We start from the raw sequence: 27,398 nt of genomic DNA, 5'->3' as shown, positions 1-27,398 counted from the left end.
GTAAGCTACGGCGTTGTACGTTGTAAACCTTGTACAGGATTAAGCCGGACTCTTTTATCAGTTGTTTCAATATTGATCTAGCGAGGGACAATAGAGCTTCTGTGACGGGGCATTAAAATGCTATCGACAGACTGGGCCTTGGAGATGGCACCCGGTAACTTGAAACAATACGGCGCCGGCCTATTAACTTTCGTTCTGCGCTAAAGAAGTCGGTCGCATGCGTACAGTCGGTTGAACGCAATCGTATGAAACCGAGCGTGATATTGGAACATGTAAATATTGCCTCGGTTTCGCTGACCCGGTTTTGGGTGCGAGTTCACCCTCTTACTGAGCACTCAACTGGACATTTACCCGCATTACATAGTTTTTCTGCGAGTCAAGGCTTCTGCGGGCATTTTCGGCGGACTTGCAAAATATGAATCGCCGGTTGTCGTAAGAATAACACCAGAAGGGGCAAGAATTCTTTAACAGTGACGTATGCTGTCCTTTCGTCACGGCGCAGCCACTGGTGCGTGACCGGCCTGGCGCCGCGGGCTTGCACATAGAATTTCATAGAATCACGCCGTTGGTGTGGTTACATTGAGGCAATTCGCGGGCTACCCGGCTCAAAATTAGTAGTTTAACGCCTCTCCATAGCTGTTCTGCAAGCCATTTGCAAATGATAGGTATCAAAGTACGTATAGGTTTTGTCAGTCCTGCGTCGTTTTGCGTCGCCATCACGTAAAATCGAAACGATTTCTACGTCAGAGTAAATGTGCTTAGTTTTAGCTCGTTTCGCCGAACACAAGTCGAATTAGGCGGAGTTTTCTTGGAAGCAGTGCTTCGTAACAACAAGCATAAAATGCATATGAATGATTAAGTGTCCTAATATAGGGCGACGTTCATTTAAATCAGCAGTAGTTACGCGGACACAGGTGTAGATATAATATAATTTATACGTGCTTGACTATAAAAGTAATTTAGGCAAATCGTTTTTTTCGAAGAGATAATTTTTCAGTACATAAAAGTGTGATTTTTTGTTTGTAAAGATTTTCTGTGCACACTCAACAATAATACAGTAAGTTTTCTCACGATGTGGTAACATGACAGATATAGTGCTATTTAAACTGCTTTCGGGCCGCAGAGGTGCGCCTGAACTTGAGGGTATTTTGTTACAACTTTCTCATGGTCTTAGTTGAAAGCGAGACACGAAATGAGAGCCAGGAAACCCGCAACTCTTGAATATTAAAAGGACATTAGAGTTTTTCTTTGTTTTACAATGTCGTCTTTATACAACAAAGTATATATTATGTTGGTTTGGGGGGAGGCGGGCACCTTTAGCACATAATATCCAAATACCTTAATCGTGTTTTAAACAATTAATAAAAGGTCCATGATGGGAGTCGTGGGGATGCAGTTTTATAATTCCTTGTATGTGCTTTATTTACTTCCAAATGGGACGGGAAAATAGAATGAAAAAGTGTTCCATTTTCCCGACCCTACTATACACGATCGAAACGTTCTTTTGTATAAACCTTTCAACAGTTCGTAGGTCGCTGTTTTGGATTCAAAAAAATGTATCGTGCGTGACAAATGTATTTAGGCAATGTTACGCACCAACGAAACGTCATGGGTTTGATTTAAATGTGTCACAACCATCAACAGACTGTTAGATGGCGATTAGTTGTCTTGTTATGATTATATACCATTTTGTATTACACTGTTACGTCGCTACCTTATACGGTTCAAATGAGTTCGCACTATTGAGCACACTTTTCGCATTCCATTCGCTCTAAGTACGAACATGGCCCGTTGCTTTAATCACACTGTGTGTTATTAAGCGTGAACTTGTGGGTTGCACTCGGACGACGAAATGAGGCGCTCAATTCAGCAATACACGCCTTAATTACAAAACCGCTACAGCTTGCCCGGATTGTTTTAGTTCTGTATGCCAAGGCTTCGTTCAGCAGCAACGTGTTTGAGTTCTAGTTTAGAAGTGAATAGTTCGTGTTATATGCAGCGTGTAACCACACAGCGGTTATGAATATAATCAAACAGTGACCTGTGAGGTCAGTTTTACCATATGCCAATCCCTGTGATGTACGCGATGGTCTTTCTATCCGCTGAGCTCTGCTTTAAGTGGTGCCTAAGCCCGCACTAAGTACAAATATTCGCAGCTTGTTTTCCTAACCCTCAGTGAAGTGCCCTCAGCTATTGATTGCTTCAACTAATGTTGCAGTTGTACCTCATTGACAGAAACGTTCCGTTAGTTACTTTGTACCATTAGGTCCTATTTGCTCGCAGTTTAGGTGTACTAAATTTTCTATAAAACGTTTGTTATTGTTCGTATATAACATGGGTCGTCTATTTAAAGCCAAGACACTACCAGGCATTATGTTTCGTGTTGTTGGCAGCAGTGGTAGTTTTAATACTACGACTAAGGTGGTTATTACTCCGTTGGGAGCTATTGTTTTAATTCAAACGATGATTAATGGTTTGGAATTGCCATCGTTTAGTGACCACCGTGGTGGTCAGTAAGGTCGAGAATCAAAGTATGAAAGTATTTTGTTGTTGTTGTTGTTTAGTATTATACAATAAACCACAGAAGTGCAAACTAGCAAATAGTCAGCTTTATGTTTAACGTTATTGAAAAGATGACTTATATATATATTTGTTCGGGAAAAGTAATAGTGTTTACCCGCTGGGAATTTCGATTGCTTTATTGCATTATGCGAAACCACTGTCTGTAGTAACTGTATTGACCTATCCTTGGGCAAACTCTGAAAGGGAAAGTAGCTTCGAGTGGTTCAGAAACAATCAATATGACACAACTCAACCGAATAGTTGAATGCTTGTAATACATGGCCCATGTAGATAGCCCATTTGCTCTAAGACGTCAATATTTATATTACCAATGTAGACATCCATGCAACATACCTATATCGTTAGTGTACGTGGTGTGTTACTGTAACTATTTTACATCAAAAGTCACTGAGGGGGCAGAAGTTTGTTAGTTATCAGCCAGAAACAATTTTTCTTTATTGAACATACTTTATGTATTCTCTCAGCATGGTGACACTTCGTGTATAGTTAATGTTAAATGTGGTGAATATATTGTTATACCACTTGCCAATGACCGACGAGTCCTCAATCAGCGATTCCGGTGAGTAGAAAAGATGAAACTAATTCATTTTGACGCTTTTGGTATATGTTTCACTCCTGGTAAACGTACTAAACTTTTTTAGTGCATTGGATAGTTATATCTTGTGTAGCGATATGAACTTAAGTTAAAACACTGACATCGTTGTGTTTTAAGTTTGTACATGCGTAATATAAACCCATGTTACCATTTAATTCAAGTGTATAATTGGCAAATCGAGTGGATTTGATGACGTAACCGTCCAAACATATTTTTCATCCACTTTTAATAATCACTGCGGTTCAAATTTCCAGTGCACGCAGTCTGTCGCATGTTAAGCTTTATTAGGTTAGCATTGCTGAGAAGGTACCTGTCGAATTATTACCCTCATTACCATCGATTTGTGGTTTTTTTCTTGCGCATTTTTTCTAACATTTCCCAAACAAGGTAGGCATTGCTTCAGTCTAGACGTTTACAAGCAACATTCTGCCCTTGGGACATTCCTTTTTGTTGTTGTGGAAAGATTTATTCCGTTGAGTCAAATATAAAGGAAACATCAATAAAAAATAGCTCGATTTTAATTGCGATTTACGATTTTTACTGGACAAACTTTTAATTAACTTTGGGAAAGTATTTAAAATTGGGATATTAATACCAAAATCCTAAAAATACCAATTTATTTCAATGACATGCTGGCAGTCAAAGTAAACAACTCAATCCATTTCTTTACAGACGTTCCTCGTTCTCCGGGTCCTTTGGACGGAAGCTTGTACGCCCAAGTGAAGAAGAATAAGAAGATTGGAACCGATGATTCTGATGACTCGACATCTCTTATAAACAGGTAATTGTCCAAATGATGTTCATTTTCTAAGATACCAGTTTCTATGTTTTTCTTTGTGTGTGGGAATGTCTATACAAGTAATATATTCCGACTGAATAAACATTTCATTGACTCTGTATATACACGGTTGTGCAGCTGTATAGCAGAAAACTTAAAATATAGCCGAACCCAAGTGTAATTTACGAAAACTAATTTAAGAGAGGTAAGTTTCAGTTATAAAAGTATCAGCAATAATATTCTGCATATGGTAACTTCGCGGAACTATATATACACAGTACAATAACTTTAAGTTAAAACGAAACATACCATGTATATAGTAGGGTGGAGGAAGATGGGACACCTTTAGCACAGAATATCGACATATCCTGATCGTGTATTAAACAACTAACAACGGTAATGAATAGGTGTCCCATCTTTCCCTACCCCACTGTATATGTTTTATGTTGATCCACGCAAAATAATTAAAATCTATGACTTTACAGGGATTACGAAGAAATAGATCAAGCAAAAGTTCCTTTACTTAGCTCTTCTGAAGGTGAGCACCATGTCGAGAAGTATATTATAATATTTCCAGAACAGTTTTTTTTTGTATTTAGACATTAGCACTTGCCAGATGTAATATAGTAGTACCGTGGGTTAAAATGGAATACCGCTAGCACATTTATTCCATGTTTACTGGTTGTGTTTTTAACAAAAACAATTCTGTAAATATTATTTGTTTTCTACCAAATGGGACGAGAAAAAGAGTGAAAACATGGCCTATTTAACCCAATACTATATTTGAACTTATTACCACATACATTAACCGACTTTATTCAGTTTATGCATATCATGATGATCGAGCTCATGCATTTCATGATCGTTTAGTTTTATCCGGTATCATCATATATGTGTCATTTTAAACGCGTTAGGTGGTTGACACCGACCACCACAATGCAGTCTGTTCAAACAAAGTTACGGCTATAAAGGGACTGAGTTTCGACAACAGAATTCCTACTTTCTGTCGTTACGTTTACTACTGCCATATACCTGTGTTTACACTCAAACCCTAAGAGTATGCTTAAAATGTATTGTCCGAAAATATTGAATACAAAATAAGGATACTTTTTTTCTGGATCACATACAGAGAATTTACTTAAAGTGGTATCACATAAAATCATTCATCAAGTAGTTACATATACCTTCTTATCTCAATGTGAGAAATCGAAAAGTCGCACAAAGGTATCATTTTATGTATTTAGCACATGGATATCTCAGTTGTTGCTAACGGAAAGTATCTTAAAATAACCGGATTCTCTTTTTAGGTGCATTCCCTCCCGGTGTTCAGGAAGGCGAAACTACATCTACTGTGACGTCACCGTCCCACCACGGCGTCGATTTATTGCGTGACGTAACAAACGCATCTATAGCCGCGGTGCAAGGTACGAAAGATATCACGTCGTCAACTACCAACGAAACATCCTCCGAAAACCTTCCCGAAACGACACCGGCAAAAGTTGACACCCTTTCCACGACGACAACGATTACGACAGTTAACATTTCCATGTCTACCGAAGTACAGTCAGAAAAATCCGGCACCGTTGGGGATTTACCCAGAAACGATAACAGCAGCAACCTCTGGCCTCGGGAATCCGAGTAAGTACAAAGTCTTTTTTTGTTTAATCGCTAACGCGTAATAAATGCCAGCCGCTAGGTCGTAGTAGAGAGCAGTCACAGGTCAACCAAGGTCAACCTGGCACGTGGATACGTTGCGTTTTGTGGGATTTTAAAAGCTTTCCATTAGTCACATTGGAATCAACGGAATTTAATGTACCAGTGTACACTACAAAATACGCCGTTGTAAATAGAGTTCAAACATGCAACATTGACTCATATGCTTAGGGAAGTGCCACGCGTGGTAATGGTGTATAATGATATAAAACCTGCGTGTACATGGGTGACCGCAGCTTAATCATTTACGATATTAATGGTAAAAGCTTTGGCGAACTTAGTTGTTCGAGTTATCAACAACGTGCTAACCAACGTTAAGGATAATAGCGAACAGTGTCAGATTAGCTGCAAATGTATTCAGTTATATTTCGAAAAAAAATCAGCATGACTCAGTAATCTGTCATCGTAGGTGTGTGGACTCGTATTATTTGGCGGATTTTTAACATTACCAGACAACACAGTAGGCTAAATGCTTCGGATGCCTCTCTTTGTCTCCACAGCGGCCGTCGCGATCGAAGAACTTCAGTTCGTGCTTTGACATGGCTGATGTACGGCTGACTCGTAGTCTTTTGATGAAGATTAGCTTACACTTATTTGCTCCGAGGGGTGAAACAGGTTTACAAAAGGTTCATCACAAAAAAACATGCAGTTACCAAAGAGTTGAGCGTAGGGTTAATTCATTAACCTTTTAAGGAGCTTTGAAGAAAAGTCAGTCGAACTTATGTTGTAAAGTTTAGCGGTAATTATCATAAAGCTAATCAGCGAGCGTAGCATTAAGCAATTACTGAGCTAGCGACAATACCTGAGCACGCGCAGGCCGCAGGCCGCTTATGATCGATTAATATAGACGAATAGAAATTACTTTTGTGAGCAAGCGGTTAGTGCAGATGGCGTTCTATGTATTTTAACATGTAAGGCAACCAACCGTGAACGCTCTAACAACAATAACAACAGCAGCGTTTCGGTTTTGTCGGATAATCTGAAGCTAATGTTTCAGCAATTTTCATCCTGAAACGATCAATAGGGTTCGTCTTGCAGCCACTGTCGAACAAAATCGGAAATGAAATGGCATTTACGACACCAATCCAAAACACTGCAGCGTAATACCAGCGCGGTGAGAACAGAACGGTAGAGACAGTGCGTGGAAAGAAATCAATAAGGTCCTTGCGTGGGAGCCAGTTGGTTACGTGTTCCACAGCAAGTAGGCACGCGGGACATGCAGGTAGAAACGGATAGAAAGCAAATATTGAAAATGTGCAGTTTCCTATGAATGATGAGTTGTTTCAGGGTATTTGATTCAGAATATAAAGCGGGTTTAGCATAAACATAGTTTATGAAACGTAGTATATGTTTCTCTGTATTGCTTCTGCGGAAACATAAATTAAATGGCAACAAGTCACTTCCCTAGAGTCGTATTGGCTACACTGACTCAGACAATCGGCGTCGCACCTAAATAATGTACCGAGTGTTACCGTTAGTGTAAATGCTACTGTTCGCGTTACTGAATAAAGCAAATGTTGTATAAGCGATCCTGTTGTGTCGCCGAACCTTCTACTGCGGAGTATTTGAAAGCGCAATTAACAGGCTTGTTGTTGCAACATTGGCTAGCCCGATTACGGTGCAATTCTACAATATCCGGTGCCCTTGTCACGCCGCTCATTACGCCGCAATAACAATAACACAAATTTAAATAAGAATTTACTGAATCCAACGCGCATGAATATGAAACATGGTTATATGACTATCTATTGGACGATGTACAAAACTTTGATTGAAGCAATATTTCATGATATCTCTGACGCACGTCGCCTATTTTAGCTCCCACAAGTCACGGCAGTTTATAAGCCATCAAGGTTTACCGAAAGGCCGCAACACCGGCTAATTACGCGCGCAATGAACCTATGTTATGATGAAACACACTTTCTGTGAAAAGCAAGTTCGCTAATACGGTTACAAATAGAAATGCCGTCGTTGAAAAATTTTCTCTCTTAGCTTTTTGCCATAGGTGTCTTATCCGTCCATATCTAATCTAAGCAGCGTCCCGTGCGCTGATTTCTAGTTTGATACCTTGCTTCCCTTGAAACTATGCCTCGTTCTTCACGCCTCACTTGCCAGTAACGCGAACTGCTGGTGGGTCGGTTAGTTAGCACAGCTCTGTGAGCAAAATTTTTAAATTTAAACATGAAAGACAGTCTTCATTTTACGTTTGCTCGGCTTCAAGGGAAACTGTGTTTTATCTGTAGGTTTGTTATACCACATAGTCGATATTATACTGGTTATCAAGTCGCGCGAATTTGTTTTAAAGTGAAACAGTCAACAGCCACAGGAAGCATTAGACGGCAATACTCCCGCTTTGATTAACAGTGTCTTTATAAACCGAGGCCTCTGTGCGCATATGCTGTATATGCAAGGCGGAAAAAGCGTACTTCAGAAAACGATTTTTTGGTAAAAACTGCGACTTTGTGCAGTCTTTACATAGTTAAACAGATGCTGTTTAGTCTCTTATTACAACTTCGTGTGTCGAAGGTTTCATTCATTCGATGTTTACGATGGTTTGTGTAGGACTCACTATAGCATATCGAGTTTCACCACGCAACGTATAAGTCTATTCAAAGTCGATTTAACGCGCGCAATCCTACCGGTTAATGTGGCAGCTGAAACTGAGCTAGTTTAATATCTAGAAGTCGTTTGAAATAAGTTGTACAGTACAGATTTCCCACATACCGATCACTGCATTGAAATTCGTGTATCTAACTTTTTTATATTTTTCACAGAGTACTTAGCCAACCTGAATCCGAAAAGCCGGAAAATATGAATTGCGATGTTGCTGGTATACTGGCAAGCCCACCGAGCAACGTATCGCAAAACGACATGGAAAGTGCTATGGCGCTAGTTAACGAGTTTTTGATGGAAGAGAAACTGAGAACTCCCAACGCGCTCACTCCGAATGGCAGCACGCCGGATAGACGAAGCTCAAACGACCGAGTTTACCCGGAAATTGGAAACCTAGATGGTTATATGGAAAGGGGTCTACATGATGATTCGCCCGATTTCGAGCCCCCGTTACCTAACTACCCGGCGCCTTACTACAACCCGAAATTTCAGGACAAGAGTCCTGAATATGCATTACCTGATCGTGACGTTATTCTCGGATCAGCACTTGCAAAATCGGCGGTGTTAGTAACCGCTAGACCCGACAACTCTTCTTATTTGTTAAACCAAGTGAATAACCACACTTCTACATCCGAGGTGACGAACGGATCTATGTTTGTTGATAGTAATCTCGAAACCGGTGGCTACTCGACCATTGCAGAGCTGACCGCCGTGGAAAACATGCTGAACGGCAACCATAAAGACAGCCTTGATTCTGGACATTCGTTGGACATGCATACCGTCTCTGCACCCGTACAAAAAGCGACTTCCAGCAGTGATATCGACAGTGGTATAGATGGCAGTGCGATGGCTATTTCGTCCGCCGGCGATCTGAGACCTAGTCCAAAACTTGCACGAAACTCAGTCCCGCTTACCAGTACGTCAGTGGTGACTGACGACTGCACCATGTTAAATACATCTGTACAAACAGTAGATGTAAATGAAAAAAGTAATGAAAACAACAACGGGAATTTCTTCAGTCATCAGCAGGCCGTAGTGCCAGTTCAGGAAACAATACATTTCCAGCCGATTAAAGAGGCCGATGTCCAATTTATCCGAATCAAAAACGTCTACAAAGACTCTGAAGTAAGTAAATTATATGAGTGGTAATACATCGCCTTTTTGCGGTCTCAATAACGATGTTTTTACCAAGTCGAACCTGGGTACGAATATTGACACCAAATCACCAAGTCCTCGAAATGTCATGGAGTCGTCAACGGAGAACACTAATGGTCTTCCATACCAAGAAGAAAAGACGGAGGGTGATGTAAACGAAGAGGAAGAGGAGCTAAGAGTTCAAGAGGAGATCGAAAACACGAGGAAACGGTTGCTGTGGTTACAGGAGCAGCAGGTATTTATGTCCAACTAAATGGGTATTGTAGTTTAACTATATAGGTGGTATGTGATATTTAAAGAGGTATAACTAATGTTATAAACTTAATCGCAACTAATCCTTTTTCATGCAGAGCAAGATAAAACTAAAAAAAGAAGAAAAAATTAAGCGAAACAGCTACGGTTACAGCACAAGTACTTTGCCCACAAAGTTAAAAGGTATAACGACGATATCTCAATAAAAAGTGCAGCCTGTGGTCACTTTTCGACCAGCGTAAAATTAAATCTGTTTTATACTGTTGTAAAATAAATTTGCAACATTTGTTTTGACAGGCAGTCACTCTTTGCACTTAGTGAGCAGTACTCTCCCCCGCCCCCCACACCACAGAAACGAAGATACCAATCACGCCACCTCGGGCGCCAGGTCCATGACAGCCAAGGAAAAACAAGACATAGATGAGCTTTTGCGATCGGTCCAGGAACTCGACTTAGCTGTCACCCAGTCAGCACCGGACGCTGGGAAACCTAGAGTAAGTGTGTTTTACTAAGATATATGTATGTGTGGTATTCACTACCCTCTTTATTCCGTTTTTTCTCTACCCCGCAATTTTTAGTATAGTCTTAATTAGGCAGACTTGTCAATTTGTTATCAGTTCTCCGAGAACCGTTGTAAGCCAGAACTAATCTTGGACACGATCTAATTATACGATGGGTATATAATGTAAGATTTACAGCACCCACCGTTGCTTTGTTGCGTAAACAAAGTGTTCCTGCATCCGATTGAAATCGCCTTTATCTTAACTGAAGTCTTGTCTTCCGCTGCGAAAATGAAGATTAATTGTGAACCCTGTACCCGTTGCTATGGTGATCTCAGACCACCTTTACTTTGCCAGCTCAATTATTTATGACCTTATAAAACTCTGGTGAACTTGGACTTATTTCTGGTCGAAAGTCGATCTTTGTTTTCGAGAGATTCCGTTGTCTTTTTTTCAAGGACCTGTGTTTATTGGAAAAAATGTCTCGGTTTCGGTCCCTTTTTCCAAGAACTGAACTGTTTGAACAACCAATAGATAGCGACACCGGCATCGCTTAGCAGAAGCTTTTAGCAGCTGTACACCGGCTTGAAATGCACTTTAAATAGATAAATAATCCGGCGTGTAAAGTATCAAATAAATTTTACAGGTTTTCTCATTTAGGGCCAGCAGAAATTTATTTAGGGGTAATGTAAGCCTAAAATACGAGCTATCCCGGCGTGTATTTTTTGTTATTTTTTTTTCTTTCAAGGAGGCTATGAATTATGTAGTATGAGGTCGGCTTAATGAAAAGGTGCAAGGCATTTGAACGTAGGTGTGCCAACAATGCGCGTTGTATAAGTGCATTAGGTGAATTTTAACTTCAGTTGTAAATAGAGAACTTAGGAAAAATAATTACGAACGTTTTGTGTGAAAAATGTCGAATTAAAGTTGTATCCAGTGCGTAGGCTATATTTCAAAACATTAGCTAGTAATTTATCAAATTATTTTATAAATCGCGTTCCGTATAACTGAAATTCGTTTGGCCATAAAATTCTATTTACTTATGTCATTCGTTGCATTGTTTTTTGCTGCTGTAGCGGAAAGAAACGTTTGCGGTTCCCGAGCAGACGTAAGTAGAATCGCATACAGAAATCATATACGTTATACGAGTTTAGATCAGTTTATCGCTTTTTTTGTCGACTGATGCAAGTTTTACATCTTTGGTTTCAGTCATTAAACGTGTTGTAAAGGTGCAGCTATATGTATGAGTACCTATAAGTATGTGAAGTGCTGCCATGTGCAATTTTGTATGAATTATAGGCCCGTCTATTTTTATGTACAGTAGTACAGTAGGTTGGGGTAAAATAGGACAACCTTTATTCTATATTTTCCCGTCCTATTTGGTAGTAAACAAAGAACATTTATAAAATTATATAACCGTAACCTTATGACTCCCATATAGAGAGTTGTTATTTGTTTAAAACACGATTAGAATGCTTGTATATTATGTTGTGAATGTGTCCCAGCTTACCCCATAGAACTGTATGAATAGAGTCAGCGTCTGGCATTGTTAATAAGTATATAAGAGTATTTGATCCCACGATATCGTTATACAACGTAGTAATACGTAACTTGTAAAGCACTTTTGATTTATACCCCACGAACTCGATTCATGTAAAAACGCCCAACCATTGTCATATTATGCGCATTATGTAATCAATATGGTTTGGACAATGTAAGTCATTTATGTCTCGCAGATAATCAGCTCATTACCGATTCTGTAAACTGCCGGTTGATTTGCTTATTCCGTCGATTAATCTAATTCCAAAACCTAATTTCCTATAACGATATTCTCGGCCACGCCGTTAATCTACCTGGATAAGGGTTTAATAGTCAAAACTTCGATTCTGTGACGTCTTCGCATCGATTTTCGTGATTCCGCCCCCTCGACGACAAACAAATACGCACGACAGCCGTTGTTTTATACCCATCCACGTTAAAGAAACACGAGCTCGGTAGTTTGCGGTAGAGTAGGTTATAATCGGCCGCAAATCCCTTTTAATCCAATTCATCAGCTGTAATTCCAGTCAGCCCGAGTCATTGTTAACGTTCCCTGTCCGGATCCCCATTGGCCGCACTTCCATCGTTGAAGCTAATATTTCCTAATTGGAAGCGGCCCGCGCACTACGACCGATGTCCCCCGCGGGATTAAGTGGCTAATGCAATGATAATTCGGCACCGACCGCTGTGTAAATAAGCAAACTCGTTTAGCTCTGAATCCCCCAGTGTTTCACCGCTTACAACCAATGCGATTTGGAACTACCATTTTATTAACGCGCGTGCTGCTTTCCACGTTAGCACATAACTAATGTACTCAGTACATAGCGCTTCGTGTAATGTGAAGTCTTGTAGCGGTTGATATGGGCTTAGCAAACCTGTAATTATCGACTTACGAACGAGCATTCGTGCGTCGAAACCAATTCAATTTACAGCCTGGCACAGGTTGATGTTGTTTTACTGATTCCAAACGCCCTGTTTTGAACCCGCCAAGAATTTTTCAAATGCCGGCATCCTGCCTCTCACACGACCAGAGCCATTGTTCAGTTATAATCCGAGCCGACTGTGACGCTGTTACACCTGTAGAATGAAAATTGAGAAGCATTGTAAATGTCTGTAGGAACTAATACAGTTTGACTACTGTCTGTTAAAAGGACTTAGATACGCCGCGTTTCGAATTCAAGTTCAAGGAATTTGGTCACGCCAGTGAAACATCATTCTATTACTTTCAAGGAATTGTTTTAGAGTTGACATGCTACGGAAATACCTCCATACACCTTTTAACTTATTTAGTGCGATTTGCAAATACCATATAGCCGCGGATTCATGTTATTATTCGCCGCTTCCTTTCCTTCTGTTTAATTCGATTATCTTCACTTGCCGGGAAACCGACCTCTAATATAAACCTCCACGCTCGGGTTAAACGCAGGTTAAGTCGTCTCACACTATCGCGGGCTTTGTGATCTTATTCTTCAAGGGGGCGGACTGTATCCTCTGAAATTATGTATAACGGACATTCGAATATGTTTGAAATAGTTTGTCACGTCCTTGACCAAAGATAACAGAATAATATTTTTTTTTTATAAACTTTAGGTGAAGGGAACCCTTTTCATACACGTTATTTGGGTTCAACTGATTTAGGCAAACATTACCTGAAACAGACCATTTGTTGCGGCGGTTGCTGCCAGGCCTTGCTACCACAGTACGTGCTGCGAATTCCAACCGTCTGATAAACAAATTTCCGAGCGAAGGAGCACATTTCATCGCTCGCTGGTCGATAGCTTACTGCAGCCTTAAAAGGCGATTCCCAAAGTCGGGGGAGCGCCGTATCGTTTACAATACACCCAGGGCCGCACTCCACTCATTAGCAAGGTACAGCTTAGCGGAATGTAGTCTATCCGGGCATGTATTCTCGCGGCTTATCTTACATACGTGCATCTTATTGTTTGTATACCCGTGAACCTTTCGTCCCGTTACATGGCATTTACGTTTCAAATTTCCAACCCGCTATCTCGCCCTCAATCACCGTCGTCAATCCATCAACTAATGCGAGCGATTCGAAGCAGCTCAGGGGCACTGCAAATTTCCGCATCGCTCGCTTCGCCGCCGCGAATCTGCTTCGTGTTTTGCGGCCAGGTTTATCTCGTCTCCCCGCGGAATGACGTGAGCACGGACCCGTGTCAGGTCACAGATAACGTAAACTCGCATTCTCGTCGAACTCCGCATTAGCTAATGCGTTATATCGGGTGCAGGGGCCAACGAAGACTGTAGTTGTTTTTGTCGCCAGCTAGTCCAAGCATGAAACCAGACTCGGCGCTTTGTACGCAGGTTGAATATCTGTAAAACATATGGCCATAACGTGACGCAAACTGGTTCTTAAGTTTTTAAGCGCTTAAATTTGGAGACCGTAAGGAATGGATAGTTTTCGTAAATTTCAAAATTAAAAAAATTAAGCCGTTGAAAATAGGTATTCAGCATAACGACAGAAGTTAAATGACGTCTCAGCAGTAAATAGCTATCATAGGCTTTTATAAAAGTTTGAAATTCCTGTTTAAATATAAGGATTTTGTAAGTTACCACTCCCGTGGCGTGATAATCACAACTGTTAGCATTTGGCACAAGTGTACGGAATGTGTTAGGCTGACGTTTGAGGTGTATCCTGTAATTGTTTTGTAGTAAGGTGTGATTATTTCGTCACAATACCCGATTATTTGTTTGCGCAAGTGTTGACCGCGCCGGACATCTGCGACGAACGTCAGAGCGGTGGTTCATTGTGATGTCATAATGGAAGGCCACGCGCCGCCGAAGCGTGTCAGACAAGCCATATGTGGAACGCAGAGAAAATGAGACGGATAAGGAACGGTTAGTTCAAGAAACCAAATTCTCTTGGTTTTCTAGACACAGACAAAATCGATGTTGTTTCAGCCTAAATGCGTAAATCAACAGACTTATTTTCTACGTGGTTTTTCGACCGAGCGCGTCTACAGAAAAAGACCGGGTGGTCCGTAAACTGAATACTGTTGTCGGCGGGAACGGGATATTTTAATCGACGCTTGTTATGCCCTCTTGTTTCAATCGCGCATGCGCTTTTGTTGCCCAGCAGGGTTGTCCAACTAGCCTTGCATCATTGCGACAACGGATCTACCGTAAACCGAACCCAGGAGTTTGTAAACAGCAGATTTTCACACCTGTTGGCGCCCCCGATCACTCGTCAGTTTCGTAATGTGTAGCAATAATCCTCGGTACGTGTCGATGATCGCTTTTCTAAACCAAATCGATTGACTGAGAGGACCCCTTTTAAAGTAAATGGGCCAAGCCGTAAAACTGGACACCCGCCGCTTTCCGAGGAAAAGTGGCGTATAACAGTTTGAAGTCAATGATCGTAGGTGGTCAAAGCACCGTAAGATGAGAAACATAGTTTAAAATAGCTTTTTTTAGCAGTAGATTTAGGACAAGTTATACTGGTGCAATTTTCGTTTAATATATAGCGTCATGGCGACCATAACAAACTAAAAATGAAGTGGTATACATCGCCTCTGCGATATTCAAATGACTGTAATGTTTTAAACATAGTTTGCATATTGTAATCCGTCTAATTTTAACCGCGTGTCTGTTATCGTGTGGCCTCTAATCGACGTTCAGTGTAACTGGTTTAAAAATAATCAACTTTCAAAATTCTGGCCCGGAGCCAGTGGCATATGGCGGTATTTACGGCGACAAGGCGAGACCTGGAGACGTCGGAGCTATCTTGAAGATAAGCTTTTGAGTGCCTTGACTCTTATATAGCAGAACAATTTCCAAATCCCGCCTGTTCGTGCGATTTCCCCGCATATGTGCATCTTTTGGTGATGGATTTCAAGAGTAAAATTTCCGAAGTCTCCGTATTGACTGTACGTTTAAAGGGCCCAATTAAACATTGGTAATTGGACCGAGACATTTTTAGTTGCGCTCGTTATGTGCTTGGCAGGTGCTCGGTCGTAGGAAGAGTTGATTGCCACTTAGCGACAATTATAGCCGCCTTCAGTTACGATATAGTCCGATCACGAAGCTATGTCAGGCAGTTAACTGTGCCTTCTTCTGCCGACCAAGGCTTTTATCTATAGCTGTAAATAATAAATTCATTTTCATTTCTACTTCGTCGCCTGTACTGCGATACCATGTTAGATTTGTTGCTAAGCAATGCATTGTAAATTGAGTTGTTTCTGGTTGTCTGGTTATAGCAGTTCACGCATATTTCAATACTGAATGTGCGTTAGGTTACTTTCCGGCTTGGTCAGGTTATTGTTCCTGTCGATCTAGGTGTTAACAGTAATTCCGGTATTAACACCTCATTAAATCGGGTCGTTCGCACCTTTAGAATATATAACAATGCTGTTATTAGGGTCCTACAGTCTTTAGGGAAACTTGGATTTTAGAATTAAGGTACAGTTGTTTTCGTTCTGGATTAGACAAAGGCATACCAATAGCAAAACGCAGCGCTGCTGAAATTCCCGTGCAAATTAGTCGAAATTGTAAACCTCGTTGTGGTGGGCAGATATAGGTGGCGTTTGAAACGTACGCGCGTCAAAACAGCAGCCAGCAGTTAATTTAGAAAGTCCCAAGGCAAGTGCAACACTCGACCTCGGTTCTCACGCCACACTCTAGCAAGACAAAAACTCTGGGTCGCGGCTTAAGCGGTGGCTACCCACACAAGACAATGCACCTGCAAATACCAGGTTACGCTATGAGGCATTGAAGCGAGAGGAGTTCACTTTCTATTGAAATCACAAACATTTCCAGACAGGCCAGAAAAAGACAGAAGGTTTATTGACTTGGTTTGAATGTATTACATTTTCTCTCGATTTGATTTGCAATGAAATGTCTAAATGAAATGTCTGTTTGGTTTATAGATTGTAGTGTTTCAACATAGGTTTTGAGTAAGTAAAAAGTGTTTGCATTTTGTTTCATAAAAGACAGGACAAGGACAATCGTAGGAAGATTGACATACGAAGCTACTGATTAATTTGTGTACGTTGTTCTCACATATGTGTTAGGTTGGGTTTATCCTGTAGTTATTTTTATGTTTCACAGTTCCATAAAACTAAATTAACCTATTATTCACAAAGCAATGTTACTGATTTACTATTTTCACAGGGATTCGCCGAGTGTGAGAAAATGGTATCCACTATGGCGTCACCGGACGTAGTCACTTTACAGAGCCACCAACAACACAGCTACATTACCCAACGCAACGGTCCAGCCCCTACCACACATAGTTACATAACCCAACGTATGTCGTCTGCTACGGCGCTTGGCTCACCTACCTTCACCCCTGCCTATGCACACCCAATGCACCATCCAGAGCATATGCAACGACAAAAGCAGGATGATCCCGCGGAGCTACAAAAGCAGCAACTGGCAAAGCAACAAGCGCAACAAGAGCTGCAGCGTCAGCAACAGCAAGAACTAATGCGCCAGCAAAAATTGGAGCAGCAGCGGGAACTTGAAAGACAGCAAGAGCAGCGAAAACAAGAAGAGCTGACGAGGGCGCGGATGAAGGAGAGACAGCGGGAAAGTCTTCGTCGAATGGAAGCTGCACTGGAACAGCAGCAACGAAAGATGCAGGAGCAAAGGATTCAAGACATAAAGGTCCAGGAAGAGAAGCGACAGCGAGAGCGGGAAGAGCAGGAAAGGTTCCAGTTGGAATTTGAAATGAAACAGCGGCAGATGCTGAATGAAATACCCGAAGATCAGCGGCCAAAGCAGCAGGAGAATAGTTTTACGTCCAGCATTCGCAAAGGAGCCTCTGCAATAAAGCGTGACACTAAGTAAGTAAAGTCTTGTTTTATTTAGCTCTTTTAAAATGCATCCGCACCGTTTTTGATGCTGGCACGGCTCGTGTAACAATTCGACCTTTCTCATTATTTATATTGACAAAGTGCCCTTCGCTTTCGATTAGGACTTTTAAGCACTTCGTTCGGAAGGTTCACTTTGTGTACGTGTTGTTTCAACAGAATATCCGCCAAGCGAAAAGTAGCAGCTGTCCAAATACCTTGCTCCTAAAACGGTTGCCCCGTCGCCTAAATATATCGCGCACTCTGCCTACGTCAAATCGATAATGATGACGTAGGACGATTTAGCAAATGACTATGTAACCAGCTCATCGCGTGTTTGACGAGACCGTTTAGTTCGGTACGGAAATACCACCGCCGTTGTAAATACAGCAATTCGCGGTTACTTCCGAACAGTCATTGTTGTTTTATCGCTGACCACTGGTCCAAAATTGAAAAGGCTAAGGCCCACTGACCGAAAACAAAAGCCCATAGAGCGTAGTATAAAGGAATTAATTTTGTGTGGCCTATATAGAGTTTTGTAGGAATTTCTGGAATGCCTATTGAATTTTACAATTGATACTGTGTTATATCATTGCTTTAACAATGCTTTCTCAATACCAGGCCCGAGCAAAGCCCACCAGCCACCCAAATAGCTGCACCGTCACAAGACAACAAAAAGAAGACGGACCAGTTGGAACTGCAGAATCAACTTGACGAGTTAGACATGTACATAGCACAGCTGTCACAGAATTTCAATGGCGTTACATGTAAGAACTGACAATATTATCATACACATGTGAATATGTTTTCTCTTTTGTATGTTCTGTACAACCCTGCGTTTTTGTTCACTTTCTGCTACCATTGTACCACCGCCTCTACGCATAACAATACTACATGCATGGTATCTTTATAGAACCAGTTATGTGCGTCATCGGCTCTAACATGTCCTTTTATTTTCCAGCGAACCAAACCACACCAGCCAAATCAGAGGCAGTTCTGAGAAGGCGACGCTCGTTTTCCATTGATAGTGATAGAAAAATGGAGACAAATGTTGGCCAACACACGCAAGAGTCGCAGAGGTGAGTTAGGCTTTGTACAATTACACTGTATATTAACATACGTATATTCATGCACAGAATGCGTTAGGTGTGGTGTGTGTTTATTGTAAATTAGTTAACATCAGCAACAGCAAGCAAAGGTAACCAGCAGGTAGCTTCATTTTTCATGTATAGTGGCTTGGGGTAAGGTGGGATACGTTTTATTTATTTTTCTCGTCCCATCCTATCTTACTCCACAGTATTATATATGCAATAGAAAATTAATAAAGTACTTGCGATATTACTTACAGTCTTACACTATAGGTAAATAGCTGCGTTAGTCTGCGTTGAAATAGATTCTGGCCTATATGAAATTACCTGCAGAAAAAATATAAAGAAAATGGGATTTTTAATCTTTTTAACTTTACAGTAGTAGCACTACAGAAACTCCACCCCGACCGCCTTCACGTACAAGAAGCAGCTACGACTCTGTCTCAAGGAGACTTTCACACGGCTTTGAATTGGCACAGCTTATGCGGCAAAATTCCATTGGCCAAGGTTAGTACTTTACGTGTAAATTTTAGCGAGCAATTTTACTTCGATTTTGGCTCTGGACCAGAGCCTCTGGTAAACCATGTTATATACGAAATATGGAAAACGTTGGACATGTGCGTGTGAATCCAGCTAATCATTAGGTTGTCAGATTTAGCCTCCCAGAATTTGTGGCAAAACAGGCTCCTGCCGATAAAGGATGGTAAAACCGCTGCTTACCGATGTGGGCTGAATGAAATTACAGGCTTTAGGTTTAAGTACTGCTCTGTTAAGCTAGGTAAAGGTAATTCAACAGAGGTCAGTTCACCACTGAAACACCCCGAACCAGCAATTTGTTCAAACCGCTCACATTAATAGCCATTTGTGGTCGCAGTTTTCCAGCTGTGTTCGTCGGCAAACCTTTGGCGTTTATAAATAGCGCCGAAACATTATTCAAATGGGAAGCCGCATCTCGAGTTGTGGAAGTTATATTTTCCTCGACAACAAGCGCCGTTACGTAATGTTTGGCCCTGGAAGTCGCACTGACGTACACACGCAATGGTACCTTATATAGTTATCATGCTGGGTGCACTGTGTGAACCGAGGCAGTCAATCGTTTTGTGGGAGCGCCACCGAAGAACTCGGATAGCCGACATGCTCTTTCACCAACTGATAATGACTGTATTGCGGAAACTATCCAAGCCAATGACGACCCAAGCATGTGCCTCATGCACACTGACGTAATCTTCTTTCTCCATCCTTGGTACCACGTTTCACCTCAAACGAGTCCATCAACTAGTTAACTAAAGTGCAATTGGTTTGATTTCCCATTTACTGCCGTGTTGATCCCCGCTTCCGACGTAAAAGTTACCGTCTCGGTTCGACGCAGAGTGCTGGCCTCAAATGTCCCGACAGTAAAAGATAAAACGGGAGTTGGGTCGTTTAACTGTGAGAACGACGGCCGCTGTGTTTTGACGACAAGCGAGCAGGTAGTTGGACGGATGAGCCGAGGTACGTCACAGTTTAGTCACTCTAGTTAAGCCCATGTACAGGTTGTGTTCAAAGAGTTTTGCCTTTAGATCTCATTGTACCTAGTTTAGTTTTTAAACAAGCTGAGAAAGCGTTATCATCGAATAGTGGCCAGGAGTTAACAAAGAAAGGGAGCGAATTTATTTACTGTCAAGTTTGACCTTCGCAAAGCAGGGGCAGGGACTTCATTTCTGTCTGCTGATAAGTGGCCCTGATCCGTTCGCTCTATTGTTTATGACAGTCGAAGTCAAATGAGTCTGCACTTTTACCATGGCCGTTTCGAATTTTTCGATCCATGAAGCCCGCTTAAACCTGTTACCACTGACAGCACACTTGGCTGTATTGGGCTCGACAAACCATTGCCACTTGACACCACTCAACGAGCCTTTTGCCACGAGGGCAATCAATACATGTTTATCCGCGCTTTGTAACTGTATTGTATGATGCAAGGTTGCAGTGCAGGCTAATGGCTAATTAAACCAGCGAAGTAGAAGAGAAGTTTGAATAATTTTGCAATTTATCGCGGAAAAAAACTAAATCGGGAAGTTTTGCATATAAAGCTCAGTCGGTGCGCGTAGCACCGTCGCTTTATGTTGTATAGATATAGAAACTCATTAGCTTAGACGTGCAGCAGGGTTGTGAGGTTTCTGACAACTTTGATGCCAATCGTAGTTGTCTATTTCAGGCGAAGTGACGTGTCGACGACAATAGATATCTTATTAGCTGTCTATGAACAACCTAGAAATTTTATTTGTGGTAATATGCATAGTGTAAGATACCGGTTCCGTAAACGCGTGCCATATACCCTAAAGTTAATTGCCAGTACTGTAATAAGGTTGCGCGCAAATGGGGTAAATGTGTATTGTAGGCTGACCAGTAAATGGTATATGCATTGTGTACATAAGCATTCCACGGTTTAATTAGTAACGTTACTAATATTTTTACAAACATGGCTTTTATAGTAAGCGTTACCATAGTATTTGACGGCAGATTTCGTTATAAGCGCTATACCATAGTATTTGACGGCAGAATTAGTTTAGCATCGAGTCCTGCTATTTTCGCTCTTGATTTAATCAGGTAAGCAGGAGCCAGGGACACAGAACAACAGATGTCGGATACAGGATGTTTGTTAACCAAACCACAGGACGAACCGCACTCTAATCGCAAAGGATTGTTTCGTCTATCTGCCCATTCAGGCTCGTACGAAAACGAACATTAAATGGTTGTATATTGATTGTATTACTTTGCGCATTTAGCTTATTTGGAATACGCTTACGCTGCATTGGACCTGTGTTATAGGGTCGTTCGAGGTCGTACCCTGTGCTCCAATGGTTAGGCATGGAGCATGCGCACTAATCGTATTATGACGATATGGCGGTATTCCTTTCACGGTAATTGAATTGGAAAATGAATAACTCGGTATGACCAATGCTTGTAAAGTTGCGATTATAGCGCGCAACGGTCAGCGATAGTCGAGTAATGTTTGCCTAAGATTTTCACTTCGGTGTGTTTTCTAGTTTACTGGGAAATGCGAAGTTACGAGGACAGCATTCGAGTGACTTTGTTTACTCTGGAAATCTGTTGTTTGCTTCGCAACTATTCAGCTTGCTCGACCGCTTGTTCAAGGCAGAGATTGGCTCGCTAATTAATGTTTACCCGCCTGGGCGATGCCTGCCTTTCTCGGGCCGACGGATGGCGTATGAGTGCGAATCGGCGATTGAAGATCACCGGCCGTCATGTAGGAGTCCAGATCGCCCGCAGAAGTTCGGTCGCAGGTTCGGCTGTAGGTCAGCGTCGCTGGCGGGTTTACGACCTAGTGTAAAAGCGGTGCATACGGTCTCGTTGGCCGGACGACTGTAAAACCGCAGCAGTTTAATAAGTTACTACTATACTGGCGTCGTATTGCAAGGTTTCCGTCTCTGCGGTTTCAAGGCGAAGAATAATGCGGGTTTTAGTGTACCCATAGACAGTAAGATCAATTTTGCGGGGTTATAACTGTTTACATAAGCAGGGCAGGATAGGAAAGTAATTTAATCAATCGCTTAAAAAAAGCAATGCAAAAGAATTTACCAACTATTCGTTTGCTTGGATTAGCTGGTTATTTATTACTTTCTATACGGGCAGCGTATGCGAGAAACGATGTTGTCTATCAGTGGAAATGCCGGGGAGCCGCGCATGAGGTCACATACCCCCATTGACAATGCTCGGGAATTCCTACTTTGCCGTGGAATTCGGTGTCTTTCAAGACGCTTTTTACTCGTGTATGTTTAGTATTTGAATTATTTGGGATGGAGTTAAAGCGATCTGCAGCGTCCATTACAAAGGCTGTATTTCTAGGCGTAAAAAGCCACATAGATCGTCCGCGAATCCCCGCTACCGGTTAATGTAAAAAACGCCCAGATCTTGGCGTCAGAAGTCCGAACTTTATATCGCATTTAGCTGCGAAACTACCAGCAATAGTGGATGACAGGAGACGACAGCTTTAGTGCGATTATAAAAAGCAAATGATTTAAATATCAAATCGCGGCAGAGGGCATTCAAAATCATCGCCTTAATTTATACAGCGCCTAGAGTCCGAAAGATCAGAATTTTGTTATTAAAGTTGTCATTACTTGGATGAGAGCCTAAATTACCACTTGTTGGTTTACAGGTCAGGTCGTTTGTTGAAAAAGAGCTGTTCTACCATTTGTATTGTTAAAGATCAACGGAAATACGGAATATTTTAACACAGAGCAATGAGAGAAGACGCTATGGATAGTTTCGCTGTGCTTGAGGCAGTGTTAGCGGAGATGGAAGCACTTACGCCAAGTCCAAATACTAACCGTTCGCCTCCCAGCCACGGAAGCAGTTTAAACTCTGATGCATCATCTGGACTTGGCGCAAGTCCAACACAACCAGTAAAACAAGACGTGTGGGTGAAGAGATTCGACTTCAACGATGATGTCTACCTCATGAACGCTTCACCCCCATCTCCCCCAAGGCCAGTCACACAAAAGTCAAAAAAATCTAAGCGGAAGACAACACCCGCTATAGAAGAAATTGGAAAATCTGCGTCTGTCCGTAACCCTACAGTTAAGCGCAAAAACAGCTTTCGTCGACATACAGTTTCACTGCACAGCAATTACGTTCGATACGACGACCCAGCAGATCAGCTGACAGTTTTCCGAAAGCAGCAAGTAGCAGACTTCTACAGCACTCAGTTATGCGTAACGAATTTTCCACCAAACTCGTCCAAGCGACCTTCTAGTGCCTTCAGTCCGTACCAGGGGCGCCAGTTTTTCAAAATCCCCGAGGAAAATGAAAACGAAACGTCGGAATATTTTTCCTCCGACGGTAATTTTCTTAACACGAAGCGTATTATCAGAATCCCCCTTTACTATACATAAGCTAATTGTAACGATTTGACCTTTTTACAGACTCCAAAGACACCTTTAACGAGCCAACGAACGACGACGTTTTCTCGCAAGATCAAAAGTAAGTGTTTCAAACCTCTAGCTTAAACTATTCATAAATGTTAACCACCGCGACAACCCATATAAGGTCAATATTCATTGTACGTCTACAATAACACAACATTCTTCCCAGCATGCCACAGCCTTCGTACCCACCCCGCACCTCTCATACCCGCCCACCTCAACAGCAGATGGTAGGAAGATCTCTCTCTTCCGCATCCAGCTCCGGATCTACTTCCGCCCATAAGAAATCACTGGAGGAGCGTCTTTCTCCTCAACTATTCCTTGCAATGTCTGTCAACCCAGGAGGACGCCCAATCGAGGTAAATAACTTTTTTCAATACTTTTACAACTATTAAGGAACACCAAAATTTATTATTTCGTTAGACAAGTACATTTTCTACATAATACTGTGGGGTAAGACGAGATACCGTTCACAACTAAATCTCATATTTACTGATCGTGCTTTGAACAATTACCAACGCTATTTAGAATCGCGGGGTTTTAGTTATAAAATTCTGTAATTATTCTTTGTAATACAAATGGGACAAACGAAGAGAATAAAAAATAGATAATATCCTAACCCAATCTACTATATTCAAATATGTAATAGCAAACCCCAATAGTTTTTGGTAAACAAATTTTAAACTACACGTTATACTTAATGCATTATTGTATCAATAAAATATCTTAATTAAGTTGACATAGCGTTAGACAGACTTTTGTCATTGAAGTGTCAATTCTGTAACTGTTGTTCGAAACAAGCCTGTTTAAATATGAGAATTTAATTAATCCGCAGTGGGTCGTTACAAGTGCTTCTATTTAATCAATCCTCGCTAATTTGTTTGACCGAACAACTCATCACGATTGCTTGAATTATTTAAAACCAATTCGAAGTCCTTTGAAGAATATTTGTTTTTTACTGACCTTTTAACCAAAGTAAAATGGCAATCGTGAACTCGAGATCAAAATGGCATTTTAGTTGAAAAAAAACATACACATTTAAAGCAGCAAATTTTAAAGTTTAATGAATTGTTCTGATGACGTATTGTCCTTACTTGAATTATCGGAATCGTCACGCCGAGTTATAAAATACGAATTGTTGAAATGTTGTAATATAGTCTAACCGCCCGGGGTAGTGTTAATCGTACCTTCAGTTGCTATCGAGCAGTATCTGTACTATAGTACTGTGGCGTAAGATAGTATACCTGTATGCATGTTTCCTGATCGTGATTTTATAAATTAACAACGTTATTTTTTTAGTCATGAAGATATGAATACATAATTCTGTAAATATTCTTTGTTTACTACTAAATGAAGAGAATGAAAGCTTGTACCACGTACCCCAATCTACGGTACAATTTTTTTTCATATTTTATATAAAAAACATTCTTTCTTACAGGACATTCACAGCTACAAAGAAGACCTGGAACCAGATTCACCCAAAGAGGAAAGAAGTCCCCACCCTGCTACCCCAGCTTTTCCAATTACACCCAAAACTCCATACACTAACTTAACATCACCAATAGGTAACTGCAAATAATGGTTGTAATTCCAAATAAAGAATAATCATTTATTGTTAGAACCAAGGATACACCATCGCAGTGAACTAATGACGACTAGAAAATATGTTAAATTTTTTTAAAGTTGTTCGTTAGTATAATTGGAAATAGGACCTTATAATAGGTTGGCATTTACATTTGTCATTGAAAGTTATAGTTCTCTATAATTTTATTATTTATCCGGATAAATAGTACCCAAATGCGCCCACTGTCCCATTTTAGAATAAAAATACAATGAAACCTAATTAAATTTATTCACAGCTCATGTACCGATAGGGATCACGAAAACTCCATTGTCGGAATTAGGCCTCAAACCGAAACCATTAGAACTGGATGATTCGAAAAATATCCCGGGCACCCATACACCAGGTGAGTTCGCCATTCAGAATGTTTTGTTCCTGGCTCTGGGTATATTTTTCCGTACAAATGGTTTGGTTCGATAGCCTTTTAATGGTGTGTTGTGTTTAGAAGGGGAATCAATTTTGTTTGTTTTCTTATGTGGTTAGAAAAACATTGGGGTTGTGTATATACAACCCACGCAAAACGATTCTGTATTTATTTCACGATAAAAATTTAACGTTTTTGTGGCCTTAATGATTTTTACGATGTCAAATATTTTGTCCAACTTTTGCCCCAAAATTGCCCAGCTAAAATTGTATACTTGCTGTATAAGTGTACAGGCTTTTTAAATGCTTACTAAAAGTGCATTTGAGTTGCACCTAAAAACTGCCAGAAACATGCGTGCCGACGGCATTAAAAATTTATTCTATTTTCCCTCGAAATTTTGTCCTTGCTCGCCTTAATTACGGTAATTTAATTCCCAGTGCTACCTAACTAGTTTTCCTATCGTAACCGTTCTTTCGGAACCATTAGTATTCGGAAACACTGCTAATTTACCAGACCTGTTGTCTGGAAACGTGACCTTGCTGCGTTAAATTATTGATCTGCTGGTTTTCAACCCTAAATTCAGGGCATCACATTCAAAATATTTTGCCCTAGGCAAGCAATTCAATAGCGCCAACTGCCGAATTAAAGTTTTTAGCGTATGTAGGATTTATTCTTAGTTGCACTCAGCTATGTTGAGCTCTAAATGACCATCAAGTCGGTGTTCCATTTCGAGTCTGGTTTAGGATTAGTATAGTGTATAGGCGAAGCTCTACATAACTTGTAACTACGCAAATGACTTATCACGTTCTAAAAAAGATCTTCGACAGTTACATTGATAACACATGGCTTGTATTTCGCTGCTGGCTTCGAATATCGGGGTTCCTTGTGTTAAGGAACAAACAGCAAGGTATTGTTCGTTCATACAAGCCTGTTTGTTATCGTTCCCCGCGCACCATCCAATTATCAGCGAACATGTCACGGGAATCTACTTTCTCTTAACTCACTGTCATGCGGGAGGTTGTTTTGCCTTATCCGATTTCACTGCGTTCAATTATTAGCATTGTTCCTCTTCGGATATTTTCAGTAGCTGAATATAACTAATTGGCCGGTTTTTCGTACTTGGTTCATTATATCTAGGAGCCAGTAGTTGCAGCTGATAAATATAGGTAAAAAAATATTTTATGTGTTTGGTATAATTTTATCGGGGTATTTTATAGTGGAAATTTTCCTCGTAATTTTTAATTAAATATAGAGCAGAGCACAAATCGATGCGACTGCTAGCGCGAACGATTCGCAGGAGCGGTGATCCGTGTCCCTGGCGCGAAAATATTCGTTTTTTGGTCGCCGTAATAGAGAAACAAAACGGAGAACGTTAGTGAGATGAGCAGAAATGTTTGTCACGAAAACACGAGTGGTTCACAACAATACGAGCCGAGCGAGCCAGGAATCGGCAGCTAGAATCAGTGCGTTTATCATAGCGAAAGTATAAGCAGTTTTTTTTACTTATTTACTTTATTGATGTACTGTAGCGGCGAGATTAAATTGTTTATGATTAGATAGAGCTAGGTATTTTCCATGCGGTTTTAAGACATTGAGGCGCCTTTTATTTTCGTGTTTTTCATGTTTTCAGTAGATTTGTTATTATCGAATCTGCAGTGAGTCATTCGTACCTTACTTAACCTTATGCTAATGTATATAAGTCGGATCTTAATCAAGAGAGTCGGTTTAAGTAAGAATAGATTTGTGTAGGCGTTTGTCGAATTTGTCCGGAATTGCTGCTTAAATATTGCTTTTGGAGCAAACACTGTGCAAACCGTTGAGTTTGAAGTGATTCTTGACATTTTCAGCTTCATCGGTCTCGT

At 40.9% G+C, this 27,398-nt stretch overlaps 1 protein-coding gene across 6 annotated transcripts in view; it reads left to right on the top strand.

Annotated features, from left to right (window-relative positions):
- The window catches only part of tensin (tensin homologue), a 47,605-nt gene that overhangs the window by 6,175 nt on the left and 14,032 nt on the right, over nucleotides 1-27,398 (top strand). For 2 of the 6 annotated variants that reach the window (XM_018813131.2, XM_018813128.2), the window contains exons 2-16: nucleotides 3,851-3,959; nucleotides 4,442-4,494; nucleotides 5,264-5,594; nucleotides 8,444-9,407; nucleotides 9,475-9,672; nucleotides 9,788-9,872; nucleotides 9,987-10,183; nucleotides 16,859-17,532; nucleotides 18,160-18,305; nucleotides 18,500-18,617; nucleotides 19,006-19,133; nucleotides 23,552-23,609; nucleotides 23,721-23,910; nucleotides 24,990-25,116; nucleotides 25,411-25,518. In XM_018813131.2, the coding sequence (XP_018668676.2) occupies nucleotides 3,851-3,959; nucleotides 4,442-4,494; nucleotides 5,264-5,594; nucleotides 8,444-9,407; nucleotides 9,475-9,672; nucleotides 9,788-9,872; nucleotides 9,987-10,183; nucleotides 16,859-17,532; nucleotides 18,160-18,305; nucleotides 18,500-18,617; nucleotides 19,006-19,133; nucleotides 23,552-23,609; nucleotides 23,721-23,910; nucleotides 24,990-25,116; nucleotides 25,411-25,518 (3,486 nt within the window). 6 annotated transcript variants of the gene reach the window in all.

Source organism: Ciona intestinalis, chromosome 9 (assembly GCF_000224145.3).
Source record: "Ciona intestinalis chromosome 9, KH, whole genome shotgun sequence".
In the NCBI taxonomy this organism is placed as follows: Eukaryota; Metazoa; Chordata; class Ascidiacea; order Phlebobranchia; family Cionidae; genus Ciona; species Ciona intestinalis.
Note: the sequence above shows the minus strand (reverse complement) of the source record. Positions and strands in the feature narration are given on the sequence as shown.